General features: G+C 45.3%; 1 protein-coding gene across 3 annotated transcripts in view; it reads right to left on the reverse strand.

Annotated features, from left to right (window-relative positions):
• RUNX1 (RUNX family transcription factor 1) overlaps positions 1-18,831 on the reverse strand; it is a 72,855-nt gene that overhangs the window by 23,027 nt on the left and 30,997 nt on the right. For all 3 annotated transcript variants that reach the window (XM_075714812.1, XM_075714800.1, XM_075714805.1), the window contains exon 4: positions 8,559-8,750. In XM_075714812.1, coding sequence (XP_075570927.1) covers positions 8,559-8,750 — 192 coding nt within the window. The remainder of the gene's footprint in view (positions 1-8,558; positions 8,751-18,831) is intronic.

Below are 18,831 nucleotides of genomic sequence, written 5' to 3' on the forward strand. Positions count from 1 at the left end.
AAAGAGGAGAATGCTATGGAAAGAAACTGGGTTTGTCAGTAAAGAACTGAGACAGATTTTATTTACTGGAGTTTTGCAATCAGCGCTTTTAATCTTCCTCACAACTGGGCCATTCAAAGGCCAAGAATACGCTTCAAGGGCCAGTGAGGAATAACCCAAAACCCAAGGAGCAGCTGCCTCAAATGCTGAAATGCTATCGAACACATAGCCATGTGTTGCCATCCAAAGTTCAGGACGGTGGAAGCACCTGCCTCTGGGGCAGGCAGGGATATTTGCTTTAGACATCTCCAGCATGCCGATGCCATAGGTGAGATTTAGCGCTGGGCAAGAGAAGCAGTAAGCCAGACGAAGGTGTTTCCATGGAAAAGTAAGAGTGCACAGTGACCCAGCTAATCTCAACAGCAAACAGAAATGTCCCCTGAGGGACATTTAAGCTGCCATCCTGAAAGATGTTGAGCCTTCTCAGTTGCTCCAGAAATGAGGAGGAGAGAAGAGCAGGCAGAGGCTACACCTTGGAGGGGTGACTCCAGCACTGCTGTACCAGCAGAGAGCTAAAGGAGCAAGAAGTGAGCCTGAGCAATTCACTCTTTTCTCCGGCGATCACAGTGACCACTGAGAGCACTGACACTAGGCTGGTAACACCAGTGCAGGCACAAGATTCCTGCATTGGGTCAGAGAGCAGCTCCACTTTTGCAATGACATAACGGAGAAGGGACTTTGGCATACAAGTGCTGTGCTTTGGCATACTTTGGCTGTGCAAGTTAAAAACTGAACCAGGGATACCTGTCCCTACCTGCAAGCTATGTTTCTCTTAGCAGTATCCATCAACTCGATGTTGTTCTCATGTGGTAAAAGACATGGACTGATTAATGAAAAATAAAACTGTGTCTGGGCACAAGCTGCCAAATTTTATAGGTGCCTAAAGATTCAGCTAGACAGCTAGAAAGACTTCCAAAGGCATCTCCGTAGCTGTCACTGATTTCTTTGGGGCTTAGGTGCTTGGGCACTATCAAAAGCTTGCTAAGGGACCCTTCTGGTGTGCTAAGTTTTTCCAAATACTTCATATAAAATCAAGCTCTAAATAGCTTGCCAAAAGGTATGCAGAATGACTTTGACAAGTCTTAGAACAAAATACAGATCTCTAAACACCTCAATTTCTGCTTTAAAACCAAGATTTCCTTTTCTTTAAAGTCATCCTTTAGGATGCTTCGTGCTGAGGACAAAAGGGGGAAAAAAAAACCCCAGAAGGAAAATTTGTGTAAGTGGAGATGTTGCTCAGGGACTGAGAACATATTTGTTGCCTTATCTACTGCTTTTTTAATCCCAGGAAGTGCCAGGCAATTGGAATATGAAGATTGGTATCTTTTAAATATATCGACACTTGGAAATCTTCTGGATTAAACACCATTACATAACTCTTTCCATTAGTGCCTTAAGTTGATGAAAAAGCTAAACAATTTCAAGCCCTTTTTTGTGAGGAGGCAGGGGAGGCTCTTGAGCAAGGCGTATGCCCCGGAGCTGGGCGTGCTGCCTGCAACGCGGGCAGGTGTTGAGGAACTGGCTTCCTCACCTCGCTCTGCCCCGAGTGGGAACAGTCGGCAGAGGCACAAATCTGTGGCTGAAGGGGATGAATCCTTCAGGTGCACAGAGGGGGCAGCAGGACGGATTCCTGCCACCCTCAAATGGGAAAAGCCTTCCCCTTAGCAGGCGAAGCAGGAGGTCTCCGGTGCCGGTGCTGGAGAGCTGGCTGAGCCCGCATCCCGGGTGGGATTTGTTCAGAGAACGGCTGAAGACCTGGTGGTCCAGGCGGGAGGAAGGAGTGCACTGGGAGTGTGCAGGCACAGGTTTTATCTTGTCACTGAGATCCGACAGGGTAAAGAGTTGAGAAGATCCCTGAGCCTCCTCCTGCCTGTCCCGGAGAATGAAATGTCCCTTGTTTTGCCTCGGTGAAGCAACAGGTGCGGAGATTTGATTGAACGGAAGAAAATATGCGCCCGGAGAGCATCTCCTGGGCCCTGCAGCCCAGCCACATCTTGTGTTCCGCACTTACATAACAGAGCAAGATCCATCTTAAATTACATCTTTCTGTCTCTAATAGCCCCCTGGAAGGCTGCCAGGGCTGCTCTGATACCTAGGACCCATCTTCTAATTTCCAGCCTAAATTCATTGACGGTCAGTTTACAGAATAACCACTTGTTCTTGAGCCAACACTGTCCTTCGGTGCAAATGGTTCTCCTCCCTCCCTGATGTTGAACCTCTCTGCTGTGTTTATTGACTGTAATTATCTTCCCTCTCAGCCTCTGTTTCGGCATGCTGAATAAACCCAGCTATGCTAATCTCTTCTTTAAAGTAAGTTCTGTATTCCTCTTGTCATACTAACAGCCCTCCTTTGCACCCGCTGCCACCTGAATTAATTTTTCTTGAACACTGGATAATCATTACTTCATCTGGACCTCAGAGAAGATTTTTCTAAAACTTTCTATACTGCTATTAATAGAATATCCCACCTACGGTATCTCAAAATGGCAAAACTGGTGGCCTGCTTCTGGCAGGGAAGGAGGGAAGAGAGGAGATTTCTAACGCCAGACGGAGGGAATTCCTTGGGACTGCTCTCATTCCTGGGCTACTGCTGGGTATCACCACCCCTCTCGTGTGTCACAGCACAACCAGCCCTGCAGATAAGCAAAGTCTTGGCAGAGATAACGTGTCACGGTAACAAAAATTTATCCCTGTCAAACTTACTATTTGGAGAGGATCCAAACGGCGTTACGGACTTTACAAATCGAATGGAAGACATGCCTCTTGCTGTAAGGAGTCTATTTCTACACGGGATGAAATGACTGAGTAAAAAACTATGTTGAGAGCTGGAGCCAAGAAAAAATGGCCACTACGAAGCTGCAGGTTATTTAGTTATATTATTCACATCTTGTGTATATCTTCACCAGACTGATATTTTCTGCTCTATACAATATATTCTGTATATACTATAACCTCACATTCTCCAGGATACAGATACGGAAGGTGTTAGTCTCACAGCAAAATGAGAAGTCTCACTAGGCCAGAAGTGCTATGCAACTTCCTTTTGTGCTTCTGCAGATGGCAAGAGTCACATTTCTGCTGCTCCCTTTTAGTTTATGCTTTAGAGCAAACTTCCTAAGATGTGTTCCAGTTTGGTGGACACAAGTAACTCTGGACAAAAATGGGAGCACCTGTGCTTGCAGAGCTATGGGATGGATTCAGACACCTTTAAACAGGAGGTTTATATATATTTGTTAGTAGGGGGTTTGCAAAAGGAGGGATTTTTTCCCCAGAGTGGACTTCTATTAGACAGAATGAAAGAAGAATTGTTTTGCCTATGCTAATCCAGTTCACATGCTCGTGTGCTCATCTCTTCGGATGCAAGCTAGTTTATGACATGATAAATAGATAGCAGCGTGAGTCTCCTGCTAATGACACTGTGCCCCTTAAAAAGAAAAACTGCTGAGGTTACTCATGGCATTATATAAAAGTATTATGTGCTGAGCAAGAACTGTGAATCAAAGAAACATATTGTACTTTCAGTAAAAAGATATTTTCTCTCTATAAAATTTCCTTTTTGGTAGAGCCAGCTGGAAACCTTCCAGCTAAACAGATTTGGTTTGCAAAATATTTGGGAAAACATCACTATTTCAACAAACTTCCTGCGACCTCCCAGTGGCTGTGGCACTCAGCTTCTGGGTCCACACCACCGGGGTGGCTTCACCTCCTGCCTTTTCCCCACACAGGAGCTATTTGGTGGCTACTGGCATTGAAAGGAGGGGAAAACAGAAAGAGCATCTCTCCCCCTTGCCCAAAGCGGGCTCCCGGCACGCATTCAGTACGTTGGCTGCCCGCCCCAGGAGACGGGCGATGGAGGGGAGCTCCATCAAAGGGGTTCTCCCCCGACCGCTAGCAAAATGTAGGCGACCTGGCTCATGGTGGGGAAACTGTGCTCTGGGGCTGGGGAGGAGGCCGCCCGCACATCCAGGAGAAGCGCCGGAGCCGGGGAGCTTGGCAGCCCTAGCCGTGCTGACTGGAGATGACATGCCCGCTGCCAGCTCTTGCCTGCGCTGCCCGCGCTGCCCGCCGGTGCGCTGGCGCGACTCGCCCCCTCCTACTCCGCCGGCCTGGGGGAGGCAGGAGCCGTGCCGATAGGAAGGGTGCCAAGCTCAGGCAGCACTCGCTCAACATGCCGGGGAGTGTATTTTGGGATGGAGAGGTCAGGTGGTTAATGAAGTGGAAACGGGATGATACGCCGTTAAAGTGCCATGTACTTGCTCTGCAAGCGCACCGAGTTAAGGAAAGGTGGGGAGACGCAGACGTGTCCAAAGAGAACATAAAAATACCAGCATTTAGCATACTGCACAACAGAAAGAGTTGGCAAGCCCCTAATCTTGAGAGCCTGTTTATCTGTTTTGGCAGGGAGCTACAAGCACGTCAATCTGGATTCTCAAAAGCGCCTGAAAACTGCATTTTGTAGCAGCAAAATGTGGAGGCAGAACGACAGCCCCATCGAAGCCCGCTCTTCAACGCTGCCCTGTGAATGGTTCTAACTCTATTAACCTACGGCCTATTAAGCTGATTTAAAAGTGGAAATATTAAAAATCGGGGCAGGATACAGCCGTAGTAGGAACAAAGCCATTTTAAATCCTCGGGCTTAAATGCCGCCCTTGACTCCACTCCTGTGTTTCACTGGTTCATGGGAACCCTGATAAACTTGGGCTGTTTTTGGTGGAATGAGATTACGATAGCAAGGACCTTGAAATGTCTCTTAAACAAAGCATATTGCACCTGGAGGAAGACAAAAGGCTGGCTTGTAACAAAATAATCTCTCAGTCGTTATGTTTCATACTAACTCAAAGAGCTGATCTTTAAATGATCTCTCCTGCTTTGCTATCGGTGCTAATTCTGCTGCTTCGCTTAAAGATCTGTCAGCAATTTTATTACAGACTCTTGTTTCCAGGGATTTTTGACTTGGTCATAAAAGCGCGGGTCCCAGCTGAAACTTAACATATAAGGTTACAAAATTAAAAAAAAAGGGAAAGGAAAAAAGCAAGCGAGGAAACTCAGATATTTTTAAGGCTATAAAAGCATAAAAAGAACCAGAAGCACAGTGATTACAGTGATTATTTGTTTTCCCTAGACAGAAGAAATAGCTTTATTTTATTTATTTATTTAACCTATGGGTAATTAATAAATCACCAGTTGGAAAAATTGTTTGGGCTAATTTGGAAAAAAAAAATTGAAGTTATTTAATTGCACATTTTTGGATGATATTCCTACCCCACTAGTTAGAAATTTATTTATGCAATTTATTAACACAACATTACTGCCTCCAAAACAATACCTTCTTGGCCTGATGACTTACACATTTAAAATGTTTCTATTGGACCTGAAAAAAATGATACTGTAAAGGAGCCATATAAATTTGTATTTATGTAAAACTCTTGAATTACAGATCTACCTGCTCTGGTTAACATTAACCACTGTAAAATCAGTAATTGTGTATGTAGTATCTGGTTCAGGCTGGCGTTAGAAGAAACTCAACCATAACATATAGACAGATATATTTAGAGTTATTATATCTATAAATTTAAATGCTCATCAAGAGTTTTACTTGAACTTTTTAAACAACACCCTGGCACAGCTCACATGACTGTTTATTTTCTGTTCCCCTCTGTACAAAGGAAGAGGTGAGTTAAGGTTGAAGCATTAGCCGGGTTTGGAGCTTTAACTGAATTTCCTTACTCTGTGCGTGTAGGTCAAATCCTTTGACATGATATGCTCGGTACTGGCACAAAGTAATCTTTCAACTTAAACCATGTGTGACGTGGTGGAAGCTTTTTCTCCCCTTCTGTTCCCCTTTGGTCTGTGAATTGGCTATGGTTAGATCTTTTAAATGAACAGGTGTACTTTCTCCCTCCTTGTGATATGAAAGAAGCATAAAACTCGATTATAGCAATTTATGGTCTCTTAACTTGCTTGGACTTGTATCCATGACACAAGCAGCTTTATGCTCAAATTCAAGACTTGGTAAAATAGGAAGTTAAAATTAACCTCAATCCTTTTATAGATGAAAACCTCAACAAATAAACAGTGGTTTAGTGGCATGGCAACCTGCCCCTTTAAATCCAAGAACTACCCTGAGATGTCTATTTTGAGTTAGTTTTGGTTTTTAAAAAAAGATAATTGGACTTGGATGAATAGAAGACTAGCCTGTGATTCATGCTGGTGTGAATTAAAGCAAAGTTTAATGCTACTACTTGGAAGTTAGCAATGTATGGGATTTTTATGCCCTATTTTATGCCCATATAGAAAAACATTCTGTGCTCTCTTCAGTGAGAGAATTTCCATAGAAGTGTTTCAGCATACAAAGATGCGCAGGTAGGTATAGCAGTGCTATGGAGCAGGTCAGAAGCATTTCTGTTTTGGGGGCCTGCGTTCTGAAATGTAGCACTGTTTATTAAAAATAATAAAAAAAAGAAAATACCACGACTCCCTAAAGGTCACAGAGAAGGCTGATGCCTGAAAACAAATCACCTTTTGAACACAGGAAAAAATGATGGTGCTGGAGCTCCTTCCTGCCCTAGCCCTTTTCCCCTGCTGTGATAGCGTGACCCCGAAAAGATGAGCCCTAGAAATTAAAAGGCGTCTGCAGCAGAGACAGTCCCAAATGAGGGAGGCTTCGGTTTGGCTCTTATTTTACTGATAGTGACTGCAAGCCTCAACAAGTTGCTCAATGGATAATGTGCACCTTTCGGAGGCAGAGGAAAAGGGAAACAGCAGCCTGAGAGGTGAAGAGGAGGGTAGCAGTGAGGAAACATTAGCAGTTCGATTGCTACCATTTTCTGAGCTACGTCTGCAGGTGAAACACATTAAAATCTTGTTTGCAAAGCAGAACAACGTACTAAAACTATTTCTGGAGAGAGTAGCTGAATCCCCAGCTGACCGTGAAAAGCCTATAGCTCTGAAGTCGTACAAGTGAGGGACTTTCACAGGGAACCAGGGAAGAGGGATACTTGACGTTAAACCTGATACCCTGCTAAGCATATAGTGTTCCCAAGAAGCTGAAGAATGCAAGTCTGCAACCGATACCTCCACCCACGTAGCCGCTGGCTGCCGAGTAGCCATAATAATATGTGCGTTTTCTTTTATAGGAACGGAGCTGCGCGCAGGAGAAACCCAACGTGGTTTGCTCTGCAAATCAGGAAACTACGTGAGGGGACTGCCAGGGGCTGGGAGAGGTGCAGGACTGGACCCTTTCCCAGAGTTGACCTGGCATGGCTCCAGGGAGGGAAGGAGCTGTGTGGCCCTTCCAACTGTCTTTTTGCCCACCTCTTTCTACCGTATGGCCCGTGGCAATGTATTGTTTTATTTCCCATGCTTCTCAAAAATGCCTGCTTCTGCTCACAGCGAAGTCAACAGCAGATTTGCAATAGATTTCACTAAGTCAAAGACCTTCCTAGCCCTGGGAATAAAAGGATGTAACAAGCATTTACCTTAGGTAAGTGATAACCTTTTCTGCATACAACAAGAGAGTACCCTGGTTTTAAAAACAAATGCCGAAAAAAGAACTTATTCCAATTTGAAGTAATTATTTCTCCCCAAACCGCAGCAGAGAACCTACACTAAGGCCATTTCATTCTGGCCGGAAGAATAGAAGAAAACTCCATTAGGAACAGCACTCACTAAAACTAATACTGTCCTGCACCCTCCTTTTAGGTGCATCTCGCTGTGAATCTGAATTTTGATACACATTTTGCAGAACACATATCAGCTGATGGTTTAGTGACCTGATTCACTGCTCACCGAGTTCAGCCGATCCCAGGGACAGAGCTGGTTTTAGCAGGGACAGACTCAGCTCTAGCAGTGGCAGATAAGATGTCAAGCTAGATGACTTGGTTTCATTGGCATCATCTGAGCCTGAGCCTCAGAGGAAATCAGACTTCTGAGTCACCATTTTGCAGGTTTTCATTCAAATAAAACCCACTGGATAACCACCAGCCACAGAAATACGCTCGAACCAGCCTGCCCATATTAACGTCTTAGCACTAAGAGGTGGTCTTCAGGGGACAAAGCACTTTGCAAAGCTTTCCTTGCTATTGCCTTCCTGGGAAACATCAAAGCAAGGCGTTGACTGTATTTCTCACTCATTCAAGTACACCATGTAATTGATAAATATCCATCAGGAAATACACCTACACATAGGAAAAGGCCTGGCATAATGCATCCTTGCAAGAAAACAACAACTTCCAAGACGTTACGGTGCTAGCATAGGTGAGGTTAACAAACACCATGAGCTGTACTGACACCAGGAAGATGAGACAGTACAGACTCCTTCAAATCTGTCAACTCTTTAGAAATACAGACATATGTTAGGAAGCCCCTCCTTTCACTCATTAAAGGCTCTCACTCGTTAAAGGTGGCCAAGGAGAGTCCAGAAGAGATGGAGGGATGAGGGGGCAGTGCCTGCGAGCCCCGCGCTCCACAGGCTGGCGGGGTGGAGGTGGGCGAGCCGGGGGAGGATTTCAGGTACTTACCCTGAATCTGACTCTGAGGCTGAGGGTTAAAAGCAGTGGTGTGGTTCAAGGAGGCTCGTGGGTTGGGTGTGGGGGCTGGGTGGTGTGGGCTGACCCTCATGGCCGTACGACGCAACTGCTCCAGTTCACTCAGGCGCTCTGAAAAGGACAAGCTCCCGGGCTTTGTCTGCTCATCTATTTTCTGACGATGTCCTATTGTGGGAGGGGGGGGAAAAAGATCAGAAAATCTCACTGATACATGAGGTCTGTTGATTTATTTTCTTTTTTAAAAGTTTTTTCTTTTTTCTTTAACCCCTCATCCACTGGCAAAGTACCTAACCAGCTAGCGGGTGTCTGACATTAAACTGAAACCACCTCCCTGCAAGAACAGGAGACACAAGCAAGTCATGCATTGTAACCATATCGTGGGGCAGCCCAAGACATGGCCTAGTCTGAAAAAACAGATCCACTGAAAAATGCAGTGCCTTCTTACACCTCACACTGGGAGAGGAGCCGTTTTTAAAAGGAGGATGGTCTGCAAGGGTGAATAAAAGGAGGAACTTCTAGTGGCCCCTGTGCTAAACCTGCACTGAAGTAACTCATGAAAAATTCAATCTCGGATTGTCATAAAGTACCATAATTAGAGAAGTATTATGGAGCTATAAAATAACAAAGCCAAACAAATCCCATTTTTGGATCCTTTAGCAATGAATTTACAGACAGAAATAGGAAAGAAACAAAAGAAACACCAGAAGCTGGCAGAATTGCAACTGGAGTAATGAAGTCTCTCTTAGCAGCATTAGGGGCTTCAAAAACATGAGGTCCCACCAGACATCCGACTATAAGAGAGTAGATGCTGACACTACAGCATTGACCAGTGCGCAGTGGACTTGGCCAGCACTCCCCAGGGCAGCCCTTGGGGCACAGTCCCCATGAAGCTCCAGAGCTGCGGCCCCGCAGGGCTGGGAAGGGACAGGGAAGGCACTGGAGAGGCCCAGCTCCAGCGCAGCATCGAGGCACATCCAGATTCAGCTGGAAGGGCAGAGACATATCTCATCATGGGCAGGACTGGTTTCAAGGTAAGCCTTAGCTAGCAGCACCGAGCGGTACACAAGGACTAAGGTAATGCATTTCTAACCGTTGTCTGTGGCTGCTCTCTGCTATGGGATCCTTTGTGCGTCAACCTGCAACCGTGAAGACTGCACGCAGAGCATACAAGAGGGACATCTCATCTGCTGGAGCACTTGCTCCTCTGGCAGGCAGGACAAAAGCACAAATTTCAAATCCTCTTTCCACCCTCTTAAGAGTTAACCTTTTGCCATGACTTTGCAAACCACTTTTGTGTCCATTGGTTTCCAGCCCTACAAGGTATCCTTCAAAAGTGGGGTATCTTATCCTGCAAGACTGCTGACACTATGCTTTGGGGCTGAAATGGAAACCTCCCTAGCAGAATTGTGTTTGGTGAAATGTCTGAAATGGGATGATTCAGCAACATTCCCAACCAGGTGGAAGCAAACCTTTCCTTTGTAATTTCCCCCCATCCCCCAGCAAAGCTTTTTCTTCTTAAACATCACAGAAAACAGCCCTTCAGCAGAAAGCCCAAAAGCAGACTGTGTCTGGCACACAAGTTGTCCTTTCAAAAATTCTGTCTCCAGATGGAGGGCAAGATACTGATGGCAATGAGTCCATGAAGAAATATCCTCAACCCACCTGTATTTAGTTGATGGAGTAGGATCCCCAGCTCCAAAAATGTAATTTTCATACTTTCTGCTTGGGGACCTTCTTATGGAGCAATGAATGTCATCATCCCTCTGTTTCCTCCAAACCCAATCCCATTTTCACACTTTGCATTTGTCTCAAGAAATCAGCTGCCTCGTGAATCTCTGTGGCTTATCCCTTCCCCTTTCTTCCTATAGGGCACTGTTACCCTGATGGGAATGCATGTCAAATCTCTAGCCCAGAGGTCAAACATCTTTTTTTCTACTTGTTCTCTTGAAGAAGGTGGCATTATCCTTGGTTTCTGCTGAAGACGATAGTTTGCTGTCTATCTGCTCTCGATTTTCATTTTCTTGTCATGAAGAGTTGCCTTCTGCAGCTTGCTTTGCAACTCTGTCCTCCCCGCAAGGAGGTGGCCAGTGCTGTTCCTGCAGTGACTCCTCTCTCAACTCACAGCTACAGCAGTGAAGGAGACTGGCATGAAACTCCTGAAAATAATCCACCGTGCCCTATTCCACACATCCCCATAGTATTTAATACATAAACATTCATAAACACCCAGCTTCCAATTTTGAGTATCAGTGAATAAGCAGCAAAAGATCTCTGAAGAGCTCTGTAAGCCCGTTACTCTACAGAGCACTCTTTCAAGCCACCGTAACAGCTCAATCAAGACACAGGACCATTTTGAGTGCTAAAAGGAAAATGTGCATTTAAAAGCAGTTCCCAGTAGCTGCATTTCTAAAATTAAATTTTATAACTTGTATTATGGTTCCAAATCACAGTGGCTCAGCGTTTCTTCCTGCTGCCAGGCCCTTTGGCACAGCTTGAACTGTCTCAGATTCCACACTGTGCTGTAAATTATCCCAAGGGGGGGGGGGGGGGTGCGGGAATTAAAATATAAAAAGACATATTATATAGTAGTGGTTTCATCATTAAAGAGTCCCATTAAGGCTTCCAAAAAAAAAAAAAAAACCCCAAGAGGAGAAGAGAAGAAAGATGAAAAAGACTTTTATCTGACATTCTCATTGGTCAAGAGCAAATGCTTCATTTGTCAGCAGTGCAAAGCTGGATGCTGACTCAAGCCTTGGGCTTCTTACACTGGACTTGAATACAAACACACGGAGTCATACAAGATGTGTAAAATACCTCATACATTTGGATTATTTTAAGCTTCAGCAGGCTGAACCCAGGGCTTGCAGGGCCAAGAGCCCATGTCCTTCCAAATCCACCCCCCACCCCCCCCCGATGTAATTTATTCCTAATTTCAAATTCTGCTCAAACATTTTCGGCTTTTAAGTGAGCGCACCAATGCCAAGTTTGACCTCCTGCTACCCTACTCTCTCTTCCTACCTCTCCAGTGCTGCCCTCCCGGCATCCGGAATTTTGCCTGCCTGGCACCAAACCAAGCGTCCCGGCAGTGCAAGCCGGTGTGCTAGCAGCCTCACACGGAGGTGAGTGGTTCCTCTGAAGCCAACAGGACGGGGGCTGCATTAAGGCCAGTGAGGCAAGAATTAAGTTTCCCCCTTCAGTCTAGCTCAGGTACTAAATTCGTGTCGAGCTGGCACAACGCCGGGCAGGGGAGACAAACCCAAGCTTGCTGTGAACAACCCAGCTCGCAGGCAGCAAGCAGGGCAAATTAACCCGGGCACAGCATCCTCCTGAGGTCACTGCGGGGCACCCCCTTCCCAGGCCAGCTCCTTCTAAGCTGATGGGAGTATCTCTGCAGGTCTCCACCGCGCATCCACCAAGCAAAACTCCTGGATGCCTGTCCCCCCCCAGCCCTGTGCTGCCGCAGATCATCCTGCCGAACCTGAGATCCGCCTCATCCCTTGGGCTTGTGGAAATCCCACTCGTGTCAATGTATTTGGGGACAAATACCAGCACCAGTAGGTTCCTTCTGAGGGGAACTCTGCTGTTGTTTTTGTCCATACGTTGTAATTTTTGGTGGGAACTATCTAGAAAAAACGTCAGGCAATTGTCACCTCATGATGTAGCTCCAAAAGTGGCTCTTCCTGCCCCCCCCATCAGAAGTGCTCTTTCACCTTTTCTCCCTTGCTGACTGCTGCAGGTAGCAGCACAGAACCTGTTTTGCATGAAGGTCTGCAGCAGGAATGTAAAGAACTGTGTCACAAAAATGTAACAAATATAAATGGTTTTCCCAAGCCACTATAAATGCACAGGCAGAGCTTTGCTAGGGTGACTTGTATTTTTGTGTTTGTTAGCTTTACTTTGAAGTTACCCTCCAAACACCTTGCTTAAAGAGCAGGCAAGTTATCCTCACGTCACCCCCGTGAAGCCCAAGACTATTATTATCCCCCTTTTATAAGTGGAAAACTGAATGACAGAGAAATGAGGTGACTTGCCTGTGGTCAGGCAGTGATCCTGTGGCAGATGCTCGCCTCCCAGCTCAGCGCGGTGACCACAAGCCCAGGCTTCCCCTTCGCAGGAGAGCAGCATGATGCTGGATGAAAAAGAGCAGCAGGAAGGCGCTCGGAAACTGGTGCGGCTCTGCTGAGCTGGCAGTTTGGCCACGAGGATCTGCCACAACACTTTGCAAATCAGATGGGACTTTATGGAAGTCAATCAAACATCCAGCTGTTGAATGAAGAAGACCTTGGCCCAGAGCTCACAGAGACGGCTTGCCACGAGACGGCACCACTATCCTCTTTCCCTCCCCACGTCCTCATGCCTTTTGTCAAGCATCAATTCGCAGGTACTAGCAGAGGAAAGAAAAGGGCAGCACCTTTTTCCCTTGGGTTGCAGGGTCAGTGTTTGAGACACTGGAATAAATACGACATCCAGCCTGCTTGGCTAAACCACAGGATTGGGGGCTTTTGGACATTTTTTGAACTTAGTCCTTTCAAATACTGTCTTAGTGAGGCCAGGCAGATTTTTTTAGGCAGAATATTAAGCAAAGAGGGCAGAGAAAACATTAGCTTTTCCGATACTTTTACAGCAACGCAACATGAAAGTGCTTTCCCTCTTAATGGGAGGGAAACGCAGTTTTATAGACTTTAAGAGACCATGGAGCACTCGGCTTGGCTCACAGCCATCTGGTTGGGGCTCTGGATGTGGAAATAACAAGAATAAAGTGCCTTGGCAGCCCCCGTTTTTGTGCATATAGGGCACTCATTGGGACTGGTTGCTTGCTCCGGGTTTCACACTGCAGCTGGCCCCATGGAGATGACAGCATCTCTCCAGGCTGCCCCGACGTGCCAGGTGTCCCATTACTTTCCTTTTAACCTAGTTTTTAAAAGTGTCATTAGATGCCTTTCAGGTTCAGAGGGGGAGAAGCAGGTAAAACAGAGGCTAAGGAAAGGCATGAGGCCATCGGTACTCTCATTCACTCTCATTCTGCCAGCTGAAGCTACTGAAATTCCTGTGGGTACCCAGGACCGTTTTACAAGTAAACACTGCTGGAATGGATTAATGGACTTTTTTTCTCTCGTTTAATCAAGTCACAGGACAAGTACGCTCTTCTGTCGCTTGCTCTCATTCACTCACAAATCTGACTATTTGGAGCTGGTGCATCGGGAGGTACTAACACCCGCAAAAGATTTGGGCTTGGGGGACTGGGTGTGTCTGATGGAGACTCACTGGCTCATGGCTACTGAGCATCTCAGCCAGAGGCAGACCCAAGCAGAAATGCCACAGGTTTTCGTGTGTACTATCCACAAATTTCTTGCCCCAAATCAGCAGGCTGTACTTGTGTGGAGCTGGTATAAGGGGAGCTTAATTAAGCGGAGCACTTTCTCCCTGAGGGGAGCAGAATACCTCCCCCTCTCTCCTCTGCCCCCCCTTTTCCCAGGTGTCAATGGAAATTTTTCACACCCAAAAAGTGGATTATACACGGGAAAATACAGCATCTGGTCTGACTTTGCTGGAGGAGAGAGTGACTGATGAGACCAGACGCCTTGGTTTAAGCTGGCTGCTTTGGAACCACGTTGGACCTTGATCCAAGCATCTCCTCTTTTCAGGGCTGTTTGTGTTCAGGGCTTTGGTTTGGCTCCAGTTCTAGTGGGGTAGGAAATAAGCCATGTTTCATTGTGTCCAGTTAATAAAGTGGTAAACATTGTTCTGTGCCATGGAGCTAAAATAAATCCAATTATTTTGCACATAGTGAAGGATGAGAAGAAAATACATTCTTTCACATTATTGTAGGAAGTGAGCACACTATCTTTAGTGCAAAAAATGATGTATTCTTGTAAACAAAAGTGAATTAAAGTACAGTGCTTCTATATTGCTACCAAGCTGGGAAATGGAAATGCTTGAAAATCAGCTATCCTGCTCACAAAAAAGCATTTTTTTCCTAACAACAGAAAGAGTGCCTTAAGTGTATAAACCACTAACATTTTCCTATGTCCCAGCTATCCCAGATATAAAATACTTTGCACACTCTTTTTCCCTGATTTTCTATCTGCACAGAAGGAGCAGGTAGAATAATTTTTCTAGGACACCATTTGCTGTGTTTTCAAACAGACCTGACCTAATACTGCAGAGATGTATGCACGTGCTTAGCATAAGGCACTAACCATTGTTACACAGCAGCCCATGGGGCTCTGGGAAATCACGCTTGAAAATAAAACCAATCTGTAAAGTGGTTTCCTCTATAGCCTTCGTCACTTGGAAAAGACTGATACCACACTCAGGCTTTAGAAGGATCAGTACAGGACAGTGTCAGAGCTCATCAACCTCTTGTACAGTGTTAAAATATAATGTAAAAAGTTCCTAAAAAAGGAATTAGACACACTAGGATATTTTCTCTTTCCTCAGTTAAAAATGTTATTGCTGTGGTGAGGAAAAATAATGGTGCTGGTAGTCAGAGCTTTGAGCAGACTCATCAGTAATTTTTTCTTTTTTCTGTTTTTCTTAAGCACTGTACAACGCAAGCCTTCTTTCCAGACAGAAGGAACATCATGGCAGACAGGATATTATGCTAAACATTTTTGTGCCGTGTCTATAATTACCAGCAGAATCAGTGTTGGTCACCAGACCCGACCTGACCGTAGGCACGAGGTGCTGGGAAATGTGTGAATGAGGCTGAATATTAAACGACTTGGTGATGAGGCTGACATCCAGCAGCCATTCAGAAGCAGAATGCCAAGTAATGCCGAGCACGGACAGACTGACACCAGGAAGTCCTTCCAGATGCGCTTCTCCTGTCAGCTCCCTGGCAAACCTCACCCTTTCTGTGTCTCTATGGAAAAATCTGCTTGTTACTCTGAGTAACTGCAGACATACGAGACATTTCAGGTACGATCCTTTGCTGAGCATTTAATTTTTCCACCAGGTGATCCAATTTGGCTGTGTGTTGAACAAGTGTCCAGTGATACCAACAAAGTGAACAAAGACTTACATGGCAGTTTCCCTGCTCTCTGGTAATGTCCCACTTTGCCTGGAGGAAACCCCAGGTAGCTTCTTGCACCTCTCTTGGGGGGTTAGTCGCCCTTCTGCAACAGCATGCTCCCTGAGCAGCTGGTGCATTTTTTTCCTATGTGTTTTAACAGTAGTTAAACAATACTTGGGCAAGATTTTTTTTTCTTACCTCTTCTTTTTTAAATCAGTGCTTTTTAAAAAACCCCCACAAACAGATGCTATAGGTAGAGCAAAATTTACGATGAGAGGGAGTCCTGCCCCGGTACAAACAAGAGTAGGTGGGAGAGTCCAGATCAAGCTCCTTTTGCATAGTCTATACTAGAAAACAAACTTTGTTTTCCTGTTTTCCAGGAGAGTGCCCTAATTGCAGGCCGAGAGACCCTTTTTGTCACGGATTCACTATCCAGCTGCGTCGGGAGATCTCCAGTAGGGAATGTCCCCAGAAAAAGGGACAAGCGGAGGCTGCCGGTGTCCCTCGCTCCAGCTGGCATGCTGACTGGGCTGACAAAGGACCACGGGCTTCTTTGGGCTCGGTCCCTCCAGCTCTCTCCCTGCCTCCTGACAAACATATGAAAAGCCTCACGTCTACCCTGAGCTACCACAGCCAGAAAAAGCAATCTTGACAATTTTTGCAAGGCAGGAAATCTGCTTCCTCTCCCCCCAGCTCTGCTGGTGAGGCCTGTGCTGTACTAGCAAATAGCAATGCACAAACGTATTTCCACTTAAAACGCAATTATTTTGCTTGCCATGGATCCACCAAAACTTCTGATGAATCTGACATATATGTGTCCTCTACTTCTGTCATGGAAGTGCAATTATTCTGTGGGTTCACCCCAGGAATTAGGTCATCACAGCAAAGTAAAAGTAAGGGAACCGAGCATTAGGAGTTTGGAGGGAAGAAGTTGTTCATGAAAGTTAAATTAGTCTGCAAAATTATACCCTTCACTTTCTTTTCCATTTCCCCCATGTCAATATATATACTTTAAAAATCCTGACTCCTTGACAAAGTTTGAATGACTCCCAACTTAAGCATCGCATTGCCAAAAGCTTCTTTTGTTTCTTTATAGTTTGCATCTTCCCACACGTACAAACTGCCATAAGAATACCCTCCAGCCATGAGCTGAGACATCACAGTTGAAGATATGTATGAAAGAGTAGGTGCAGAATGAGGCACAACCAGCCAACCAACAGCTCAGCAAGCAACTAAGAAAAATACAGGCACAAAAAGACAGCCCTGTCCAAAGAAAAGCTGCAGAAACACAAGGCTCAGGCAGCAAGGACTGAGCCGCCATTTGAGCAGCCCTTGGGAGAAGGCTGTCTGTCTCTCTGCTGAATACAGGGGACCAGGCTCCTATTTCAGACACCTTAATCAAATGCATAAACTTAGATGGGATGAATCTGGACCCCCTCCCTCAGCCTGAGTGGGAAAAGAGAGGGATGATAGCATTTGCCACCTTTGCAGTGCCTCCGAGAGGACAAATGAACGGGAAAGTGGGTTGCACAAACATCATGGTATTGGAGGTCAGAGAAATAGCTTAGACAGAAACCCATTTCATCAGCCCACCGAAATATCGCTAGACAGTGAAAGGTCTTCATCATTCAGCCTCAGACAGAGTTGAACAAGGGACCTGCAACTTAGAGGTCAAGTCCTGTGGCTCATTGTTTATGTAAACCAGGGGAATTTGGCAATACAAAAGTAAATTTACTCCCCATGGATACTGACCATTTTGACTTTGACGACTTGCAAAAAACTTTGCTCCTGTCCAAAAAAAAGTATCTAGCCAGCTACGTGCTCCCTTGAACTAAAGACCTTTGCTTTTACCAAGTCCAGTGACTGGTGTTTCTGTACAATAGTTGAAAATACCTGTTTTTCCAAAGAAATGAGTTTGGATATTTTAATCTGTAGGTTACTAAGCAGTCCCTCCTCTGTACTAATGCTCCATTGTGCCAACACAGGACTGCAGTTCACTGAAAGCTCATAAATTTCATGTGGTTCTGCCTAGTCTTTATTTTAGGTTCTTGAACCATTTTTTGCTTTCCTCATTTTCTTTGCAGCTGCAGAGAGATATAGTAAGCTACTGTATAGCATTTTGAAAGCAGGGCCTCTGAGAAGTTTCCAAACTGCATACAAGCAGGTTATTCTTTGGCTTGTTTTCTTTGGCTTGGTGTTAGCAGTACAGAATGAGTCAAACAGTATTAACTTTCAAGAGGGAAGTGGTGTGGTCAACCAAAACTGTTTGCGGCTAGATTGCGAAGATAGGTAGAGCAGGTAATGAAGAACAGCCCATAATGCAGGGTGTAGGTAGGAGAGGCAGACAGACTCAGACAAACAGAATCCTTAATAATTAAATCAACACTGTCGCCTAAATTTTTCTGCAGCTTTATGTGCTAAGGTTATGACACAGCCTGGCTTTTCTGGACTGGTCAGCCTTGAGAAGATGGCCTGGTACATGTTGTGCTTAATGGACTCAAACTACAACACTCTGCAAGGGAAGAATAAAGGTTGGATGCTACGGAAAAAAAAAAAAAAAAAAAAATCAACTTTTCATTTATGGCTAGATAAATTTTTTTCTTGTGTCTCGTCCCATTTTTACAGGCTGTTCCTTATCTGTTCCACGATTAAAGAAGGCAAGGAAGATGCTTCCATCCTTCCCCCTCTTTAGGATGTGCTTCAGGTATTAACAAGCACATTGTGCCCTCATACAACAGACAACTCTTTCTCTTACGATTCAGAAGAAGAGTCAAGATGCTCCCAAGCATTGCTCTCCCTCACGCTTTGCACAGACCTGTGCAGCACTGACATAGGAACAGTCTGACCAAGATTTATCATTAACGCTAATAAGAAATGCATTTATTCATTACAATTCCCAATTGCAGCGGACAAGCAAAGCGCAAGGGCACAAATGGAGATGCAGAGCAAAAGTCCTTTCTACAGTCTTCACAATGGGTGACAGAGGATGAAGCAAAAGCCTGCAGTGTTTTTGTATGGGCCTGCAAGGAGGAAACTGCTGCACCTTCTGATAATCCAGGGCAGGCGAAGCTGGGAGGGACTGCAGCACAGGTGGATTTTCACCCCTTCCAGTTATATTCCAAGAAGAAAATAGGGCTCTTCACTCAAAGTGCCACACCGCTTCATCCAGCCTTTCTCTTAGACACGTGTTGTTTTGGTAAACCCATAAGCAAGGCAACTCCTCAAAACCAG

The sequence above is a fragment of the Pelecanus crispus genome, chromosome 1 (genome assembly GCF_030463565.1).
Source record: "Pelecanus crispus isolate bPelCri1 chromosome 1, bPelCri1.pri, whole genome shotgun sequence".
Lineage (NCBI taxonomy): Eukaryota > Metazoa > Chordata > Aves > Pelecaniformes > Pelecanidae > Pelecanus > Pelecanus crispus.